Source organism: Protopterus annectens, chromosome 13.part0 (genome assembly GCF_019279795.1).
Source record: "Protopterus annectens isolate FY-2018-M chromosome 13.part0, PAN1.0, whole genome shotgun sequence".
NCBI lineage: Eukaryota > Metazoa > Chordata > Ceratodontiformes > Protopteridae > Protopterus > Protopterus annectens.
The window spans coordinates 647715345-647735251 of record NC_056747.1 but is presented as its reverse complement, the minus strand read 5'-3'; the positions used below and the strand labels follow the sequence as shown (position 1 = coordinate 647735251).

General features: G+C 40.6%; 1 protein-coding gene across 1 annotated transcript in view; it reads left to right on the top strand.

Moving 5' to 3' along the window:
• The window catches only part of ITGAE (integrin subunit alpha E), a 1198231-nt gene that overhangs the window by 841588 nt on the left and 336736 nt on the right, over nt 1–19907 (top strand). Inside the window, exon 26 of the mRNA XM_044054873.1 lies at nt 16731–16861. Coding sequence (XP_043910808.1) covers nt 16731–16861 — 131 coding nt within the window. The remainder of the gene's footprint in view (nt 1–16730; nt 16862–19907) is intronic.

Sequence of the window (19907 nt, the reverse complement as noted above, 5' to 3'; positions counted from 1 at the left end):
CTACAAGGACCTTTCAGTGACCTACTAAGGACACATTAAGGATATTCCAAGGATCAGCTTCATGAATCCTGTACCAGTTCCTCAGTGTTATGCTACTGCATGTGGAGGGGTACATCTGATTTGCCAGGACTGAAGAGAAGAACTAATACTGTATGGACATTTTACAATATAGCCCATTTGCCTGAGTTTGTGGGAGGCAGAGATTGCACACACATTGCCATAAAAGCCTCTAGTGGTTTGGAGGGTCTGCAATACATTAGCAGGAAGGATGTACATTTCCAGAACATTCGGGTAGTGTGTAATGCCCACAGCATTATTTATAATGTGTCCATTCACCACCTGAGCCATTCCCATGATACAAATATCAAGCACATGCCCAAACTATACCACATTTTCCTGTAAGGTGGCTTCTCATAAGGTCATCTGATCAGTAAGTATACATACATGGTAGATTGACAAGTCTGTACACATAGGTACATCATCGATATCTTTTCATCTGGGCTTCACACTCACTACAGTAATGTGAATGCTCTTCTTCCCGTAATCAGTGATCTCATAATGGTACAAGACCAGCTGCACTATTCATTACTGGCTCTTCTGAATCTCTTAGCTGCATATGACAGTCTAACATGGTATGTTGATTGAGCATTTATGATCTTACCTCAGTATTTCCTCTGCAGTCTTAGAGTAGTTTGTATCTTACCTCATTAGCCATACACAGAAGGTTTCTTCTGGAATTAATTTCCCTTCCTTCTACTCCCTTGAGTGTGGAGTACCAAAAGGCTCCATCTTAAGCATTTTATGGTTTATGATCTGTATGTTTTCAGTGGGAGATATTTCAAGAGACAAGAGCTTAGCATACCATAGTAATGCTGATGATACCCAGCTTTATCTCTCTTTTCTGAAGGATGACATGGTTAGTGTACATTCCTTTGACCATAATCACTTGAAGTATCATCTACAAAACTGAGGCTATGGATTTCATGAGATGTTGATGGAATCCATTGCTCCTGTACTTCCCAGCTTTACCTTTTATGGTGGTAACCCTGTACTTTAGGTTGACACTTGGGAATTAATTTTTGGCTGCTGTGAAGTCATCTTGTTTTTACTTTCAGAAGATTTCCAGGAGTAGGCACATTATACATCAGGTTGGCTTCTCAGCTGGTAATGCCTTGGTCTCTTCTTGGCTAGACTATGTAATGCCCCATAGCTGGGACTTCCATATACCAAGCTTGATTGTATACAGATGATGTAGGACTCTGATGATTGGCTGCTAATTGGTACATCCTATTACCAATATATTACTTCTGTTCTGCATAGCTTGCATTGGCTTCCAATCCATTATACAATTGTCTATAAGATCTTGTTGTTAATGTGCATCCATTCATGCTTCACATCCCTCTTATCTCAATATGCTGGTTTTACTATATCAGGCCTTTTGCTTGGCTTCCCATGAACTACTGGTGATTGCACAAGTGCACCTTGACACCTTTGTTGTTCACTCATTTGCTTATCAGGATCCTCACCTGTGAAACTTACTCCCTCAGCTCCTCCTTGACTGGTTTCCATCTGTCACTTCAAATATCTTTTCTGAAGTAGCTTTTGATGGTATGGGATGATCTTAGTATTGTATATTATCTTACCTCTTAGTTTTAAATTACCCAGATATTTTACTGTTGTTTCAGTCTATTTTATGTTTTTTTTTAGGTTCCTTGCATTTATACTATAACTAGTGTTGCATTAGGAAACACCTTAAAGATGAAGTTTAGATGAAGGTAAACAAGGAGCAGACCACATATAATATGTTGGTTGTGATATGACAGAGGTGATGCCAAATATATTCTACAGCTCTTACTAGTGGCCCTTAGCTGCACTCTCCACACCATATAAGGAATGGTCTAGATTGCAATCCATGCAGAAAAACAGAATATAGTGTAATGTGTATTTGGCCTGCTGAATGAGTGTGTTCATTATCCAAACCCATTAGGAAAGGCAGTGCAATACAGTCCAGACAACTACAACAAGATTTACATTATTTGTGCTGCACAGCATGGCATTGTGCAAACAGATGGAATAGCAGGTGAATGTCTTGGCAAGACTTTCCATACAAGTCATAGCAGCAACAGAAGATTGGAGTGGTGCATCAGGAAAAGAACATGCAGCAGAAGTGACATAACAGAGACAGAGGTGGGCACAATATGTTGAAACACTGACAAAGAAGTGGCATATACTTCAGAGTTATGAGCCATGGCAGAGACTGCATAAATTAAAATAATACTTGAATTATACTGTGATGATGTGAGGTAGTGCCAGCTATGCCAGGAGAAGTAGAGCAGTGGATCTGTCATATATTCTAGCATAGCTAGCTGGAGATTTGTAAAGAATTATATATCATTTGTATATCAAACTAATTTGCACAGGTGGTTGTGTTGAAAATGCATTTATAAAGTTGCTTGTGTTAAAAAAATGTACCAACTGTTGGTCCTGCTAGACAGAAAAGAAATACACTTGTATGTCAGACTGTATTGTAACTGCTGAAATGAATATATTGTAACAGAGGATAGTGGAAGAGAAAAGGTTAATCTCAGTCTGGCTAACTTTGAAAAATAGTCTGAAGTTAAATTACCTGGTTTAGACTATAAAGATTGTACCTTACAGTTCTGATTGCAGCCAGAGACAAAATGTCTGTGAAAACCAGTTCTAGGAATCCTACTGTATTGTCCTTATGGGTGAACTAATTGCTAACCTGGAAGATTGGAAGTTTTTGAAATGGTTTTATAGCTTCTAGATGCTATAACACATCTGGGCAAAGCTCTGTGTATGTGTGTATGGTAAGACATATGTGCAAGATTTAGGCTCAGTTTCTAGTAAAGGGGGTAGTGTGGGAACCAGAAGTCAGGTGACTAGATAAATGTGATGTCATTCTGTAAGCCAGCACTGAAATGATATTTTAATACTAGATGTGACAGAAGTCTCAGGGCAGTCTGTTTGTGAAACCTCGCAAAGAAGGAGCACTCATCCACTTCATCTTGCCTTGCCCTAGCAAGTGAACTAAAGGAGAGTAATTCTTCAGATCAGTCAGGAAAATATAATGAGATTAGTTAAGTATTGTTTTTCTGTATCTGGTACATTTTTAACACAAGCAACTTTACACATATTAGTGTTATTTTTAACATTTCCTGTAAGCTGAAACTCTGGTGTTTACTGTAAATAGATATTTAGTATTTTCATGTTCTTTTGTTATTTATTATTAAATATATTTAAACTTTTCATTGTAGCTGGTCTTTTAGAGAATATTTTAACCTTTGAGAGTACTTAATATTTATTTGGTGACACTGTGGCTGCTCCTGAAAGCCTTGCTGCATTGGTCAAAAACTATCATTTGTATATTTATATTAATATTAATTTTACTATAGTATGGGCAGAGGGGGCATAGCTGGTAAATCTGTGCCAGCCTTCCCCAGGTGTGTGTGTGTGTGTGTGTGTGTGTGTGTGTGTGTGTGTGTGTGTGTGTGTGTCTGTGTGAACGATTGTGTGTGTGTGTTTGTAAAAATCAAATCTCAAAGAGTGTGTGCATGTCAGCTACATTGAGCTGGGACACAGAGCACTGGTTTCACAGAGATGGTGGTGAAGGACTTGGCTTGGAACATTTGGCTGAGGACTCAACTCTACAGCTGTGGTCAGTATGGAGTCTTATTTGGGGGTCTATATTAGATCACTGAACACTTAGGTTAAGTGAACGGTGATTAATCGATCCCATGTAAGAGAAAGCTTACAACACTGAACTGTCAGAATAGCGATTTTTTCCAAGGGAAAAAAATCGCTGATCCAAAAAAAAAAAAAAAGTAAGCACATTAAAACATGAGATTAAGTGGGGGGCTTCACCCCCCCACACACACCACCCGCTGTGGGGGGCTGTACCCCCTACAACCCCCCTACTTAAATATACCAACTCCAAGACCATACTACAGTGCTGAAAATGGCAAAGTACCGAAGCGGCCAAGCAAATTCTTTCCCAGGGAAAAAATTCGCTTACATGCCGCTTCGATATTTTGCAGTTTCGGTTTTGTCAGCTTGACCAAGACGCATTTGAAGACATGCATCTTAGGTCTGCTGATAGGAACCCTTATTTGGGGCCTGGTGAGAGAGAGGGAAACCCAGCCCCAGAAAAGAAGTGTGTTCCTTGTGTGCTCTTAAGGGAAATTGTGCTTGTTGCAGTGAGTTGCATCTGGAAATACTGTGTATATCTGTTTTTGTTCCAAATGAACATCCCTCACTGGTGTCAGTGGTGAGGATTGAGGCTGCCTGATTAGTCTTCCAGAGGAAGGATGTCATGTATGCCACCCAGGTTATGCATGGCAGGTTATGGTCTGATCATGCTGTGCATCAGACATTACTATGACCATACCGGTTAATAGTGAGTACAGTCATCATTACATGCAGAGGTGGAGGAACAGTAACAAGAAAGTCAAACACTGTAACAGAAGCATAGCTTGCTCAACATTTGCTGGTACCATGAATCAGCACCCTACCCCCTTAGCCCTTCAGGTGAAGAAGAAAAAAAGGCACTACACTGTATCTGTATTAAGCCTAGATCAGCTTATTACAGACCTCTGCCCCCACCTTTTCTGCCCAGTCATTCAAGTCCTGTTTCTTTTCCCTGCCACCACCTCTCCCCCTTTTATTAAAATAAATACATAAATAAATAAATAAATATTCTTATAATCTCTAGTAAACTGTTTGCTACAAGTGTCGCAAGCAGTTGCGACAGTTTATACATTGACTACACTGAGTGCTGCGGCACTAATGTTTTAGTTAAAAAAAAGTCTAATAATTGTAGCACACTGTTTGCTACAAATGTGGCAAACAGTTGATAGAGTTTATACCCTGCCTGCATGGAGTGCTACAGTGGTCAGGTTTTGGTTAAAAAAAAAATCTTAAAAATTGTACATACCAAAATTGTTGCTTGCATGTGTAGAGTGCTACGGCACTCAGATTTTATTTATTTTTATTTATTTATTTAACATTTCTTTACCAGGAAAGTCCGACTGGACACAGGTCCTTTTTTAGCAGAGGCCCGAGGAGAAAAGCTCCATGAGTAACAGTAAATTTTCATGCACACATTACAATAATCAATAAAATATAAAGTAAACAAAATGTAGTATACATAAGAACAAACACATTTGTTACATCTTGACAACAAAACCTGGGCTTTAAACATCTAGAACTATTTGTAGGTAAGACTTATGTCAAGATATAAGGTTAAGACAGGTTGGTAGGAACAGAGGATTAAACACCGGGGAGACGTTGGATATATTTTGGGTATACTGTGATGTATCAGAGCACTCATGAGGGGTTAGTACAGGAACATAGCCACTTATTATTTAGATAAGCTTTAAGTGATGGCAGTTGTTAGTGGATGAAGTTGAGAGAATGGAGTTAGGAAGGACGTTCCATATATGAGATGTATAGTTGGAAAATAAAGATTCTCCTGCAGTGTTGTTGGCCTTGGAGATGGTGAGTAAGTTTTTGTTGTTAGAGCGAAGTGGTCTGCTGGAATTGTAAGGAAGGATGAGATTTTGTAGTACAGGGGTTCTAGTTGGTTGTGTTACAAATTTGTGAGTTAGAGAGAGTTGGTTGTAAAAAATAATGTTGTGAAGCTCAAGCCAGTCTAGTATCCTTAAAGCTGTACAATGATGTGTTCTATATATGGCAGTCAGATGCAAACTTAGCAATTTTATTACAACATGCTTCTAGCTTAGATAAGTCAGTTTTCCTTAGATAAATTAAAATTAGAGAGGCATATAGTACAGTGTAGAGCAGATGGGTTTGTGCTAATGTAATTTTGGCCATTGTGGTCAAGAACCTTTTGTGTCTATAAAGACTTCCAGGTTTCTTATGGACTTTTTTTATAGTTAGGGAGACATGCAAGTCAAATTTTAGGGTATTGACTATTTCCACTCCAAGAAGCTTTGTATGGGTTGTTGGGGAGATCACAGTATTGTCTTTGGCTATTAGTTAAAAATATTCTTCCTAACTTTTAAACTATAGCAAACTGTTTGCTATAATGTAGCAAGTAATTGCTACAGTTTAAACCACACACTGAGCGCTACAGTGCTCAGGTTTGACTGTTAACACAATACCGGCTTAAAGAAAGAGAGATGGAAATCAGCTGCTCATGACCCTAGCACTTTGCACCTGGGGCAGTTGTCCCTCTCACCCCATCCCAGCTATGCTACTGCACCGTGATATGGGATAGGGTCATGGAATGTAAACATGCTAGCCACATAATCTGGGAGATTGTGGGAAGTCGGGATCACATCCTCCACTGGTGGGGTCAAGCTGCCACACTGCAGTCATTGGTGACATTCACTGTCTTGATTTGCAGTGTTGGGGCTTGATGTGGCCTGTGGCAGGAAAGTTCTAGATCTATAGGACCATGTACTGCCTCCATGATAGGGCATATTGTGTGTTGATCTTAATAAGTAACATTAACAATGACCTAATTGATGTCCACAACAGGAAATGACAGGCTTTGTACCCACAGACCACAAGGGGAATAATAGAACTATGGAAATGTGTCCATGCAGCCAATGGGTGTATCCCAGGTGTTGAGCTGGAGAAGCATTGTTGCCATCAACCTGGATGTCCACTGGCAATAATGATGACTTCTTGTCAGTGTTGTCCAAAGTCTGGATTGAGATATTCTGTGGTTAACCTCCCTCCATCCAGACCCTCCAACAGCCATGAAAGACATGGTCTTTGGAAACAGACCAAAAGCAGTTGCAGTGTGTCAGTAATGGAATACCTGCTTCTGTGATGTTCAGCACCTTCTGGCACTGCTCATGGAATCAGACAACTTGCAGGCACTGCACATCAGGCCACTTAGAGTGCAACTGACCTATATCATTGGCCACCCACACAAGTAATTGCAGAGTTTGCTGCCATATAAAGTGTTCTGGCAGCCAACCTTGCCAGCACCCTACCCTATCCCCATCCAGGTGTTTCCTTTCTTAGGTGTCATTCCCCTTTCCATGTTCATTCCCTATCACCACTTGTCCATCCTCTGCATGTCTACATTCAGAAATGCCTTCCCTGTCTGTCTGAGTATGTGTTCTGTGTTTGTGTACCTGCCCCTACTACCTGCCCTTCTCTCTCTATGGCATCCATAGTCATTCCTTATATCCTTTGCCACCTACCCAGCTTTTGTTAATCCTGCAAAATGAACTGTTTTTTGCCAAAATAATAGTAAGTAAATAAACAAGCATAAATAAATAAGTTAAATTATCTTTCATAACTTATGATTATTCTTGTACATTTTCCTCTGCTTGTTGTTCTCCTCCTCTCACCTTCATACTGATGACTGACCCCATTTCCTTCCCATTTATATGAAGCGCAGGCTTGTTACTTTGCTGTGTACACACATTAGTCTATCTGATGGCAGCTATGTTTCTCTTCTTATGCTGGATGAGAGCAAGGTACAGCTGTATGGCATTACAATGAGTTTGAGAGCACACATTGACAACCATGGTAGCCTACCTTCATTGTGATATCCATCATGTCAATTACACACCCAGCTGTAGCCCTGCTCCAGCCATTGAGCAGCCTTGCACTGCTTATCCTGCTGTTGATGTGCCTCTCATTAATTATCTGTCTCTTTGCTTGGATTGCTCGTGCCATTCAGTGTGTAATGAATGTCTGATTAGTGCAGTGGCTCTTTCCTCAGTTGCTCAGTGACATCTTGATAAATTGACACTATACAGTTTATGGATTGCAGCCCTCAGTTTCATGTCTTGTTTACATCATTTTATGCTTTCAGAAGGGTAGATTGCTAATGGGAATATCTCCCAAGTTTTTTTATGGCATGGAGTTAGCATTTCATTCAGTCTGCTTTACAAGTTAATCTGATGTTTTCATTTTCAAAATGAGGAAAAGGATACTTACCATTCCCTTCATGGTAGCTGCATTCTTAGCTTTTGCAGTGAAAGGACTAAAGAAAGTGTAAAAATAGATGGCTCACTTTTGGCTCCTTTTGGATAATGACATGTTTGTGACACTGCTGCCTTGTGGTACAGAAAAAGCATGAGAACTTTGCTAGTCTTGGCTCCATTTGAGGAATAAGTACATTCTTAACTGAAAATGATGGTGTATTGGGATTTGCTGTACAGCCGCAAAAAACACTGCGCACTTTCATGAAATACTATGTCTTAGAATTAAGCAATAAGACCTCTCTATCCTTCAACATCTCTATGAAAATTAAACCACTTTTAACACTAAGAAAAAATTACAAATATGTAAATAAATAATAACTAAATAAATAAGTGATGCATTGATGCTTACAGCAGGTAGGTAACAGTGCAAGTTGTACAACTAAAAAGAAGGGAAGAAAACAGTCCTATGATACAGAGAGAAAACATCCATTTGAAGCACTTATGGCCCATGTTCATATAGTAATTCAGGTGTCACAGGACAGGTCATGGGGAAGGGAGTGGCAGTTGCATGTTTGCCTTAATATGCAGACATGGTTTCCCTGTTTTGTACACTAGCATATCTCTTGGGCAGCCAAGTACCATGAAATGAGGGAAAGGCATTCCCAGAAGTATATCCAGGGCCATTAAACGATGCTGGATACCACTGGAGCAATTGCATATTTGCTGTGGGTGGAGTGAGGAATGAGAATAAGGTACACAGACCTGCAAGAATCCTGCCATATGGAGTGGATGGAATTCTTCCAAACATCCACCTCACCAACAGACTTATAAGTAGGTACGGGTCTACTTTCATAGACCGAACGTACGAATCGCCGACACACATGTTCCCGACCCCAAACAACCGAAAACACACCACACCAACAACTCAACATACCAAACACCACAACACCGACACAAAAAACGCCAACTACACATTGCACACAACAACATATCCACTAACCGTAACCTAAACCCTAACCCTAACTCACTTAACACACCTCTAAACCTCAACACCGTCACTATCGCACACTCACCCTACCTGCACCCTAACCCTAACTCACTTAACCCACCCCTAAACCTCAACACCGTCACTACCGCACACTTACCCTACCTGCACCCTAACCCTAACTCACTTAACCCACCTATGCAGCCCGTCACTATCGCACACTCACTCCACCCGCATTCTAACACTGACACACTCAACACTACCCTACACTGCTCTACGTCACTTCCACACACTTACCTCACCGGAACCCTTAGTCCGACACCACCGCACACTCACCTTTCCCACACCCTATCCTAAAATCCCTCACTATCGTACACTTACCTGTCCGCTCCCCAATACTACATCTTTCACTTTCGCACACTTACCGTATCGCGCTCACACGCTGTCGTTGTCGGTCTCTCAGCCGTCGGGATATCGCGTTTTCGGTAACCTACCTGTTCGGGCGTTCCGTCTCGGTCTTCCGGGTGTCGGTGACGTGGCGCTTCGGTCTATGAAAGTAGACCCGTAGGTACATATATGAGCAAATGGGGAAACAGTCACAACAGATCAAAAATGGAACACTGTAGTTGGCACAAATGAAGAAAACTGTACTTGCCCATTAGCAAAGAGGGTGGGTTCATATCTCTGATGCCTGGATTGATTAGCACGTTGAACCCTGAGGAATGGCCAAAAAGAAGGCAGTCTACTTTTCTTTCTGGTGTGAGGTGGTACTAGGGTTTGGAAGTAGCATGCTGCCTGTTTTGGACATTGGTGAACAGATTACCTAAACGAACGTCAGAAGCTTGACGCATCAAGAAAAATGAGAAGAATGCAGTCTGTGCAGATACAAGGTAATTGATGACATGACCAAGGATTGCTTTTCTAAGTGCTTTGCTATGAGCAGAAGCACAATGCGCATGAAACAGAACATTCTGTTTCGCTGAGACATCATAATTTCATCTGCCTGATTATGGAAAGTTCTTATGACATGAACTCTTGAGATATTCCTTTTTGATGAAGACTTATAGCCCCATGTTTGCCTTTGGTTTGTAAATATCTAGTTACTCTACCTTTTTGTTATATCCTTCTAATAATGGTTGTAGTTCCTGCTTATAGTCAGAATCAGTCTTTTAGGTTCCTGTTATGCTATCGGTGTAAGAATGCTATATAATACCTAAGAATAAATGCTGCTGTTTAACTGCAGAAGCTTCTGACCACACTGATTTTTTAAATCGGCTTACCCTGAGGTTGACTAGGGAATAAATCAGGATAGCACTTCAGAAAATACTGAAAGATGTAGGCATAGATCTGCTTAATACCTTTAGGAAGCTGAGAGATAAAAAAAAAACATTGCTGCTAATATGTCTGATAGTTCTAGTCCCACTACCAGGAGTATACACTTGGGAAGTTACATGGCGCATAATCTGGCAGTTGTCTGTAGGCTGCAGGCCTAAAGGGCATTATAGTTTAGGTCATCAAAAAAAAAGGAAGGAGGAATGAAACTAGGACTGAGACTTGGAGCATCAGATAGTACAAGGAAAACATTAACCATTTTTAATAAACTTTTATCTGTGATGAGTCCTTCAAAACCTCCCGTCATTTTTGTAAATGTTTATTTTGCCCAATACTTAAATTTAATGTGGAGGACCTGGTCCAAGAAAAATATCAAGATGATATTCTTACCATATTAGGTGATGTCCTTCTATTCATATGCTGCATTATTCATCACATAAGGGAGTCCACCTCTGGCTGACTTGTATGTCCAGCCAGTATCCAAAAGTCCACATGCTACTGTGAGGTACATGCTACACTGCACAACATCACCTGTATGTTGACCATAAAGAGACATCAGGTATAAACTGGATGTCAGCATGCACCTACCTCAGAACTTTTTTGCCATCTGTCTGATCACCTGCTCCAGATGTTTCTCGCCAGAACAGTTGTGTACCAGTTACCAGATAAGTACCCATTTATGTTTTTTTCTTCATAGATTTTTGCTGCTACTTGTTTACTGGGTTTTCATGTCAGCTAGGAAAGGCAAGTGTCAGTGTGGAAAGCAGATTCCACATAAAGATGCCCACAGTCTTTGCCTTTTCTGTCTAGGCCCAGACCACAACCACACCGAGTGCGCTATTTGCAAGTCCTTCATCCCTAAGACCCTCAGGAGTCATATAGCATCTCTTAAACTATACTTATAAAACCAGTGCCTTAAGCACCTAGCACAGGAGATGGACGTGACGTTGGGTCATTTGGAGGAGCCATTACCGAAAAAGGCCAAGAAATCACAGCCTGAACTTACAGCGCCCTCTCTTCTGGTTGTTTCTCCTGAGGCCAATGTAGGCTAGAGGTGGTGGATGTACCTTCAGTGGATACCACAGGGGAAGCCCAGAAGAAGTCCACTGGCATGTCCACGAGGGAAGTGCTGCTGGCGTCTGAGCCAGGCAAAAATGGTGAACCCAGGCTTCTTATCTCCAAAGGCCCTCGGGGCGTCACACAAATTACTGTGAATGAAGATGTGCTTACAGATATCATCGAAAGTAGGCTGAAGTCGGGCCCTTCCACCATTTACCATATGGAAGACCCTAAAAAGAAGAACACTAAAAACAAAACATGTTTCTACTGCTCCACCACAGCAGCATCCTGATTGGCAAGCTTTTTCTCAAAGCCTCTTTAATGCCTTCATGGCCCTTCACCAGTCTTCTCCTTCTCTTTCTCTGCCAGCCTTTTCAACATCTACTACTTTTAAAAGGACAGCTGTTAACACCTCTTCAGAAGAGGAGGATTATTCTAGAGACGAGTCTTTGGCCTACTCCATACAGGAGAAATCTAATGGTACAGATTCCCCAGGGGGATATTTCATTTTCAGAGACCATTCTCAAAATGAAAGATTTTTTTCAAGTGGGACTGTTCTCAAGTTTCAGACATAAAGAAGAGGTATTATGACCTCTTGCAGATGGAAGAGGTCATAGTACTTCAAGAATAAATTGTGGATTGCCCATCTCCTTCTGCAATCCCTCCAGTCCTATCTGCCTTTCTGGATGCCTTCTTGGCTGCTTCCCAATGTACAGACTCTTAGCTTCCTACCCCTAAGTGTCATGACAGGTTCTATAAGGTACCTGAGGACACCGAATTTCTATTCAAGGCTCCTTCTGCTGACCTGGCTACCATATCTGTTTATGGGGAGAAGGCTTTCAAATTGCTCCCATCCACTTCCTTGATACCCTCTGATAGGGTGAGTAAGGCTATTGAACGTTTTGGGGAAAAAGATTTACACCTCTGCCACTTTAGCCTTCTGGGCAATTTATTATCAGACCCACATGGCAAAGTACTCCATGGGTCTTCTTGCTGATACAGGGAATCTTTTAGCAGACATCCCAGATTTCCCAGCTAAATCTCAATAGGCAACTATCCTCAGTTCATCTGCACAAGTGATTAGCCACTCTATCAAGTGCAGTTATGATGCTGCTGATGCATCTGCTAGGGCAGCTGCCACTGGCTCTGTCCTAAGATGATACTCTTGGTTCAGGCTACAGTCTTTGCTTGAAGACTTCAAGGCCAAATTTTGGATGCACCCCTAGATAACCAAGCCTTATTTGGTAGTTCAGCAGCAGAACTCTTCAAAACTTTACAGGAGAAACAGAAAGAGGTACAGGACCTTACAAATGTTCTTGTATCTCCAGTACCATGGTTCCAAAGGAGTTACCCAGTTAAGACTGCCTTTGTAAGGAAACCATTCCTGTCCTCTTCTTCTAAAACTAAGAGGGGACCTAGAAAGCCAGCTTCTTCTAAGTTTGCTCCAGCCACTCCTTTCAGTCCCAACCTAAGCCAGGTAGCCTGTGACTACCAGCCTCCAGGGCCATCCACTCCCATGTCTCTTCATCTCAATCTATCTCTTGCTGCTTGGAAACTGATCACCCAGGACTCATGGGTCCTCTGCATCATCAACACAGGGTATTTCATGGTCTGGGAAAAATATCATTCAGAGGCATCCCACCACCCTCCAAAGATCAGCTGAGCTTCTTTCCTCAGGTTGTCTCAGACCTGCTCTCTCAGGAGGCTATCCAAGAGGTTCCCATTTCCCAGCTAGGAAGGGATTTTTTACTCCAGGATGTTCTTGGTTCCTAGGAATGATGGCTCTTGGAGACCCATCCTGGACCTTTCCCATTTAAACACCTTTCTCAAAGTCCCATCTTTTTGTATGTTGACTTTGCCTTCCCTTCTCCTTCTTCCCCAGGTGTTTGTGGTGTCTTTAGACATAAAAGATGCTTATCTTCACATCCCCATTTACCTGCACTTCAGGAGATTTTTACAGTTTTCTGTTGCTTCCTTGCATTTTCAGTTTTTTGCTTTGCCCTTTGGTCTCTCTACATCACCAAGGGTTTTCACAAAATGCTTGGTTCTTGTCCTAACATTCTGCAGAAAGCAGGGTATTCAAATCTTCCCTTACATCAATGACCTTTGATTCAGGCACAGTCCCCAGGACTTCTTCAGGAAAATCTTTCCTTCACTAACTTCCAGAAGTCCTCTCTCACCACTTCGTAAGATCACATTTTTCTGGGATACGGGATTCAGACAGACAAAATATTAGCCTCCCTACCCACAGAGAAGGTGCTGTTCTTGACCTCCTATTTTCAGAGCATCCTTCCCTTACAGTCATTGTCAGCCAGGGACTTCCTACGTCTCCTAGGGTATATGGCATCCACCATCCCCATGATACCCTTAGCAAAACTAACACATGAGGAAGTTTCAATGGTATCCTTTAGAATTGTTCATCCCACTCCTTCCTTGCATAAGAAGGGAACTAGATTGGTAAATCCTACAGATTACCAAAAACCCTGGTCTGCCTTTACAACCACCCCTTCTTCCCTGGAGCTATTCACAGATGCTTCAGATACATGTTGGGGTGCAACTATTCAAGCCTGGAGGGTCAGAGATGTTTGGTCTCCCAAATAGGCACAGGATTACATCAATGTAAAGGAGATGAGGACCCTAGTTTATGCCCTTCAAATCTTCAAATGCATTCTAGTTCTGGGAGTACTGAGATGGTTCACAGACAACACCACAGCTCTTTAGTACATCAACAAGCATGGGGGTATGAAGTCTTACATTCTATGCAGACTAACCATACTCACCTGGGAATTAGCCTTACAAAGCCAAATTACCCTTCAGGTGGTTTACCTCCTCTCTGCTCAGAATATAGTGGCAGACTCTTTAAGCAGGTCCATGACCCATAGGAATGCTTTTCTAGACCTAATCCATCACTGGGATACATCTTAGGTAGATGTCTTTGCCTCCTCCATGAACAGACAGCTTCCACAATTTTGTGTTAGAATCCCACATCCCCTGGTCTGGAAAGTGGACGTGCTGCTTTCTCTTGGAAGGAGATGTTTCTGTATGCAGACCCCCCCCCCCCCCGCACCTCTCCTACAAAAGGTCCTACTGAAGATTTAGCAGAATCAGACAAATATTTTGTTGGTGACTCCTTTTGGCCAAGGCACTGCTGGTTCCCCCTTCTCCTGCCCCTAGCCAGGGGCAATCACCACAAGTTACCCCACAGGATGGATCTACTCACACAGGACAATGGGACCCAAGTACATTCAAAACTGTCAATCCTGAACCTGACATTGTGGGTGACAGGGTTTTAATCCCTTATAGATACCTATTTCCAGGGGACATGCTACAAGTTCTGCAAGAGGCCAGAAAACCCACTACTAGGAAATCCTATATTTCCAGATGGAAAAGGTTTTCCATCTGGTGTTGCAAAAAGGACCTACAACCACTGTCAATTGATGTTCATGTGGTGTTGTCCTATCTGTGTGAATTAATGAGGGCTGCGATGTCCTACTCTTTGGTAAAGACTCACCTTTCAGCTATCTCTGCTTATCTGCCTATGTCTCTATCATTAGCCTCCATGTTACAGGTGAAATTGTTTCTAAAAGGCGTCCTTCATATCAGACCACCAAGGAAACCAATACCTCCTCCTTGGGATCTCAATTTTGTGTTTGTCCAATCCCCCCTTCACTGTCTTTCATAGAGACAGGGTTTCCCTATGTACTAACCCTTCCTTTATGCCCAAAGTGTTAAATCTATCTCATGCTGCTTGGAAACTGATCACCCAGGACTCTTGGATCCTCTCCATCATCAAGACAGGGTATCAGTCCATTAACCTACCTACCTTTTTTTCATCCCTTCAGTGTTCCATTGAAAGAATCTTGCACACCCTGGATGTGCACAGACAGCTCAGATACTATCTTGACAAAACTAAACTTATACGTAAGACTGAATGATGTTTACTTCTCACTACCCAAGAGCTCTGGGTCAATCAGTTTCCATGCAAACTATTTCCAACTGGATTTCTAAAGCTATTTCCTTTTGCTATTTGTCTAATGGTAAGAGTCTTACGTCTCCAGTGACGGCTCACTCTGCAAGAGCAGTCTCTTCCTCAGGGGCATTCTTTAAAGGTTTGGACACTGGCTTTATCCTGGAGGCAGCCACCTGGTCCTCTGTCCATACTTTCACTAAACATTACAAGCTTGACATCATTTCCAGGTCCAGAGCTGGGTTTGCCACAACAATTCTACTTGGATTTGTAGAAAAACTATCTGCTAATTCTCATCCCAACCTGTCCCAAGCTTGAGCTTTGGCATTCTCCCTTATGTGACGAATACTGCAGCATATAAATAGAAGGACATAGAATAGTTGTGTAAAATTGTACCATAACCATAGATGTCCTTCTTTTCTATATGCTGCAGTATTGCTCTCCACCCTGCCTTTCCCCTGATGCTTGCCTAGTTTTTTTCCCCGCTGATATGTTTCTCAACTAGGGTTTCAGGCTGGTGCTGAGCAGCATACAGTTCTGAGGTAGGTGCGTGCAAATATCCACTTGATACCCAATTTCTCATTATGGCTGACATACGCATGATGTTTTGTGGCATAGCACATACCTCGCAGTAGCATGCAGATTCTTGCATACTGGCGGACATATGGATCAGCCGGAGGTGGACTCCCTTATGTGATGAATACTGCAGCATATAGAAGAAAAGGGCATCTATGGTTATGGTAAGATTTTACACAACTATTCTATCTTGCTCGATAATTGTCATCATTCATCCCATTCCTCTTCTCTTCCAAGGAAGCAGTTGCACAGTTACAACAGTATAACCTAGTGTATTGTGTGAAACAGCGATGGATTATGTTTTTGTTATACATCTATGTAGTTTCAGTGTCTGTATTCTTTTACTTGTCGTCTGTCACCTGTATGTTCATGCTCAGGATTTTACTTTTTCGACTTCTGGGACTGGGAAAACCAGCTTCATTCAGTGGTTTTACAGACAATGATGCTGTTTCTTCCTTTAACATTTATTTAAGAACATTATGACAATCATTTATGAAAAGGTATTTGATTATTTGTGGCCAGCATCATTATAAACTGCTTAAAAGAAATACTGCCTAATAATGACCTTCATTCATTGTCTTGGTTTTGGGTCTCTGAACAGTTGTCTTATGTGTTTTTTTTTCCCTAGCATTTCTTGACTCAGCACTCTCTCCCAGTCTCTTGTTTAGTTTATACTCATGAGCTGAGTTAGAAAATGGTCCCAGGGGCTCAGCCTATTTAAAAGGCCTTACTTAACAAACAAAAAACAAATGACTAAACACTGAAGTGTTAGGGCTAAAGAGTAAAGGACATCTAGTAAAATTAGAAAACATAGTGGGTACATTATTTTAATATCTGTGCTACAAATAAATGGCTAAGAACTTAATGTATTTTGTTTCAGCATATAGCAGCAGCAGATGTTGGACAAGGTCTGATGTACTTTGGACAGTCCATTGATGGTGGTTTCGATGTCACATCTGATGGTTTAGATGATATTGCTGTAGGAGCATATGGAAATCTGATAGTATTAAGGTAAGGTCTCCCACTTTCTTCTTGTATCTGATATGAAAGCAAGCAGTTGAATTAGAAAGTACATTGTAATAGACTTCAGATTTATTGACAAAGACTTCCCATTCTGAATTTGATATCACTTGACAGTATTTCATACTATTATAGCTAGTGCCCTGTGGTATCTGCAAAGAGTAAATAATAATTTTGTATTGCTTTTAATCTCACTAGTTACATGGGATTGGACAGGGTCTACATTAAGGCAAAGAGAGTTGCATTCATTTTCGTACTGTGTAATTCACTTTTTCTGAAGCATAGAAGGGTATCAACCAATACAGATGCTAGCTACTGTAGTCTCTTGTGATTAGAGCATTGAACAGTTAGCCTGGAGGTTTCATGATGTACGCTTGCACACCTGCTCTGAGATACTAGACAACTTATTTAGCCTCCCTACACATGTGAAAAGTCAGTCTCTGTTCTTAAAGTCAATCTAGCTATCAAAAAAGAAAATTTACATAAATTATGACCATATCTAAGCAAATTTATTATTACTGTATGTACAAGAGCTTAATACAAGCAAAGATTTTCACTTATAAACTAATATAGCTCACTCCCCTATACATGTTTGCAATAAAATTAAAAAAACAAGTAATCTCTGTGGTATCCCTTAAGTCTCAAACAACCCACTATACAGGCAGAGTGGGTCAAAACAAAACAGTTTAAGAAACTTCTCTGTGTAGAAGTTTTTCTATTCCTGTATGTCTAGTTATTCACTACATATTGCCTTTTAAATAGACTCATCTCCTAAAACATGTTATTTTATTAGAAAAAACAACAGTGTAAGAAATATAATGTCTTTGATAAATCAGATTTTGTTTAATCATAATTCATTCAATATTAAGTACCACACCATATTTAATTTTATTTCAAGTGCATAAGGTTTAAATTATTAGGACATTTAGTAAGTAAGGCAGTAACAGCTCAAATATCACACTAATAAGGATGGAGGAAGGGATTTGAATTTAACATGTATACCAATACACTGTTTTACAACTAAATAAACCACTCCCATACCTGTTAACAAGTACGTATATTAGAAAGTTTGAGATGAAATGATCGTTCTGTTCATTTTTTGTTTTGTTTGGATTGCTTGTTGGTGTGCTTAATAAAGGGTTTTTGACTGGAAACAGACTGTCTACCCTGCTTGGATTGCTTCTGAATACCTAAAAGAGTTAATAATTCTGTATAATATTAATAATATTTCAAAATAAGCTTTTTATTTTTTTTATTTAGGATGTTTTTAAGTTCACTACTTCTAGGATAATTTTTCTGATTTTTCTCCTTTTTAATACATAGTGATTAACTAGACATACAGGAATTGAAAAACTTCAACACAGAAAAGTTTCTAACACTTTTTTTAAAATAAAATTGCCTGTTTTAGGAGAAGAGCCTAGTTAAAAGTCAAGATGAAATAAGTGTCCCCCCGCCCATCATGTTGTCTTTGCAATGGTTTACTATCAAAAGCTTGACATTCACTATACTGAATGGCAGTTGATGGAAAGTACAATTTCAAAGATGCACAATATTAAGCAAGAATACTACAAATTCATAACAACAACTGTATTGCGTGATTCGTTATTATGAGTTCAGCATTGTGAATGGGGATCATGGTACAGTGCAGGTCAGGGGGTTTTACCCTTTTCCTGACTATAGTGTGATCTCAGAGTTGCTGTATATAATTTGCAGGGGATGTGGAGGGCACAGCCCCCCACATGGGGAGTTCATGGGGGCTTGCCATCCTACAAAACAGTAAAAACCTGTGCTGTAGAAGTGAGATTCTAACGACACATTAAACTGAATATCCTGGGTGTCTGACGTCAACTTCTGCTCTGTCGAATAACGTCGACTGTGGACATCGGAGACAGGATATTCGACATGTTGATGTAAAAACATTTTCGTTTTTGACATTTTATTTCTTTGTATTGAACAAATGACAAAGTGCATTTCAAGCATTTGATATATCTAAAGACTTAATACATGTTTCCCTAAGTGGTGAAATAATTTCCCCCTCAGTCGCTACCTTTGACATTGATGTTAGTATCCCTCTTTAGTTTGGTGTCAAGAAACATTCTCTCCCAAATTCCTGGTGCCATTGTTGACCTTAGACTGACAGACCCACAGCATAATGAGCTAACAAGTGCAGGCACAAAACTTGTAGGGGACCATTGTATCATATCAGCAGTCTGACAACCAAAGTTAATAGTCATGGTGCTGCAGCCTGAAAAACTGGTACAGTATTCTTGGTAGCATGAGGGGGTACATCCTGCTTCAGTGTCAGGTGTATCTATGGAACTGAAGTCCAAAAATGAGGACAATCTCTGCCTGTAATGAAAAAGCAGTGGGAGGTTATGCTTTCACACTGGTGTGCTTGAATAGTTCCAGTGTGGATTAGTTAAAGGTAACAAACACATGGTCATCAAAAAGTTAGTGCTTTATCTTTTCTAGTGCATGGAGTATACTGATGAACATACAAGATGTTGGTAATTTAGAAGCATGCTGAGAAGGAAAGCAATAGAAAATAATGTTGCTGTGCCAGAATGATAACAATGAAGGCCATTCCTCTCATGGTCACTATAGGATGGGATGGTTAGACTTCAGTCATCTTTTGAAGTGGATAATTATTAGGATTTTATCTTTTGGTCTCCTTATTTATACAGGTGTCTTCTCTTCATCCCTTTGCCAAGGGTGCTTATATTTCTTGGCATCATTTCTCAAGTTAAGAGAGTCTAGCCAGTTACTGCATCCTTCATTTTGATCCCAGTTGTTTGCTGCCATTCATACTGTTTGGATGTTCTGCCTTATGTTCATTATGGAGAAGTCTTAGCATTTGATACTTAAAAAGTTTAAAGCCATCTAAATATTCCTGTGGTCACCACCAAATATTCCAGGGCCCACACCTGTGCTACCCTTTTTTCTTTTTTTTTTAATTTCTTTTTTTGTTTGTTTGTTTGTGTGACAGCCAGACATTTTGCCAGAACTAAATTATTAAATCTCTGCATCCCTGCTACCT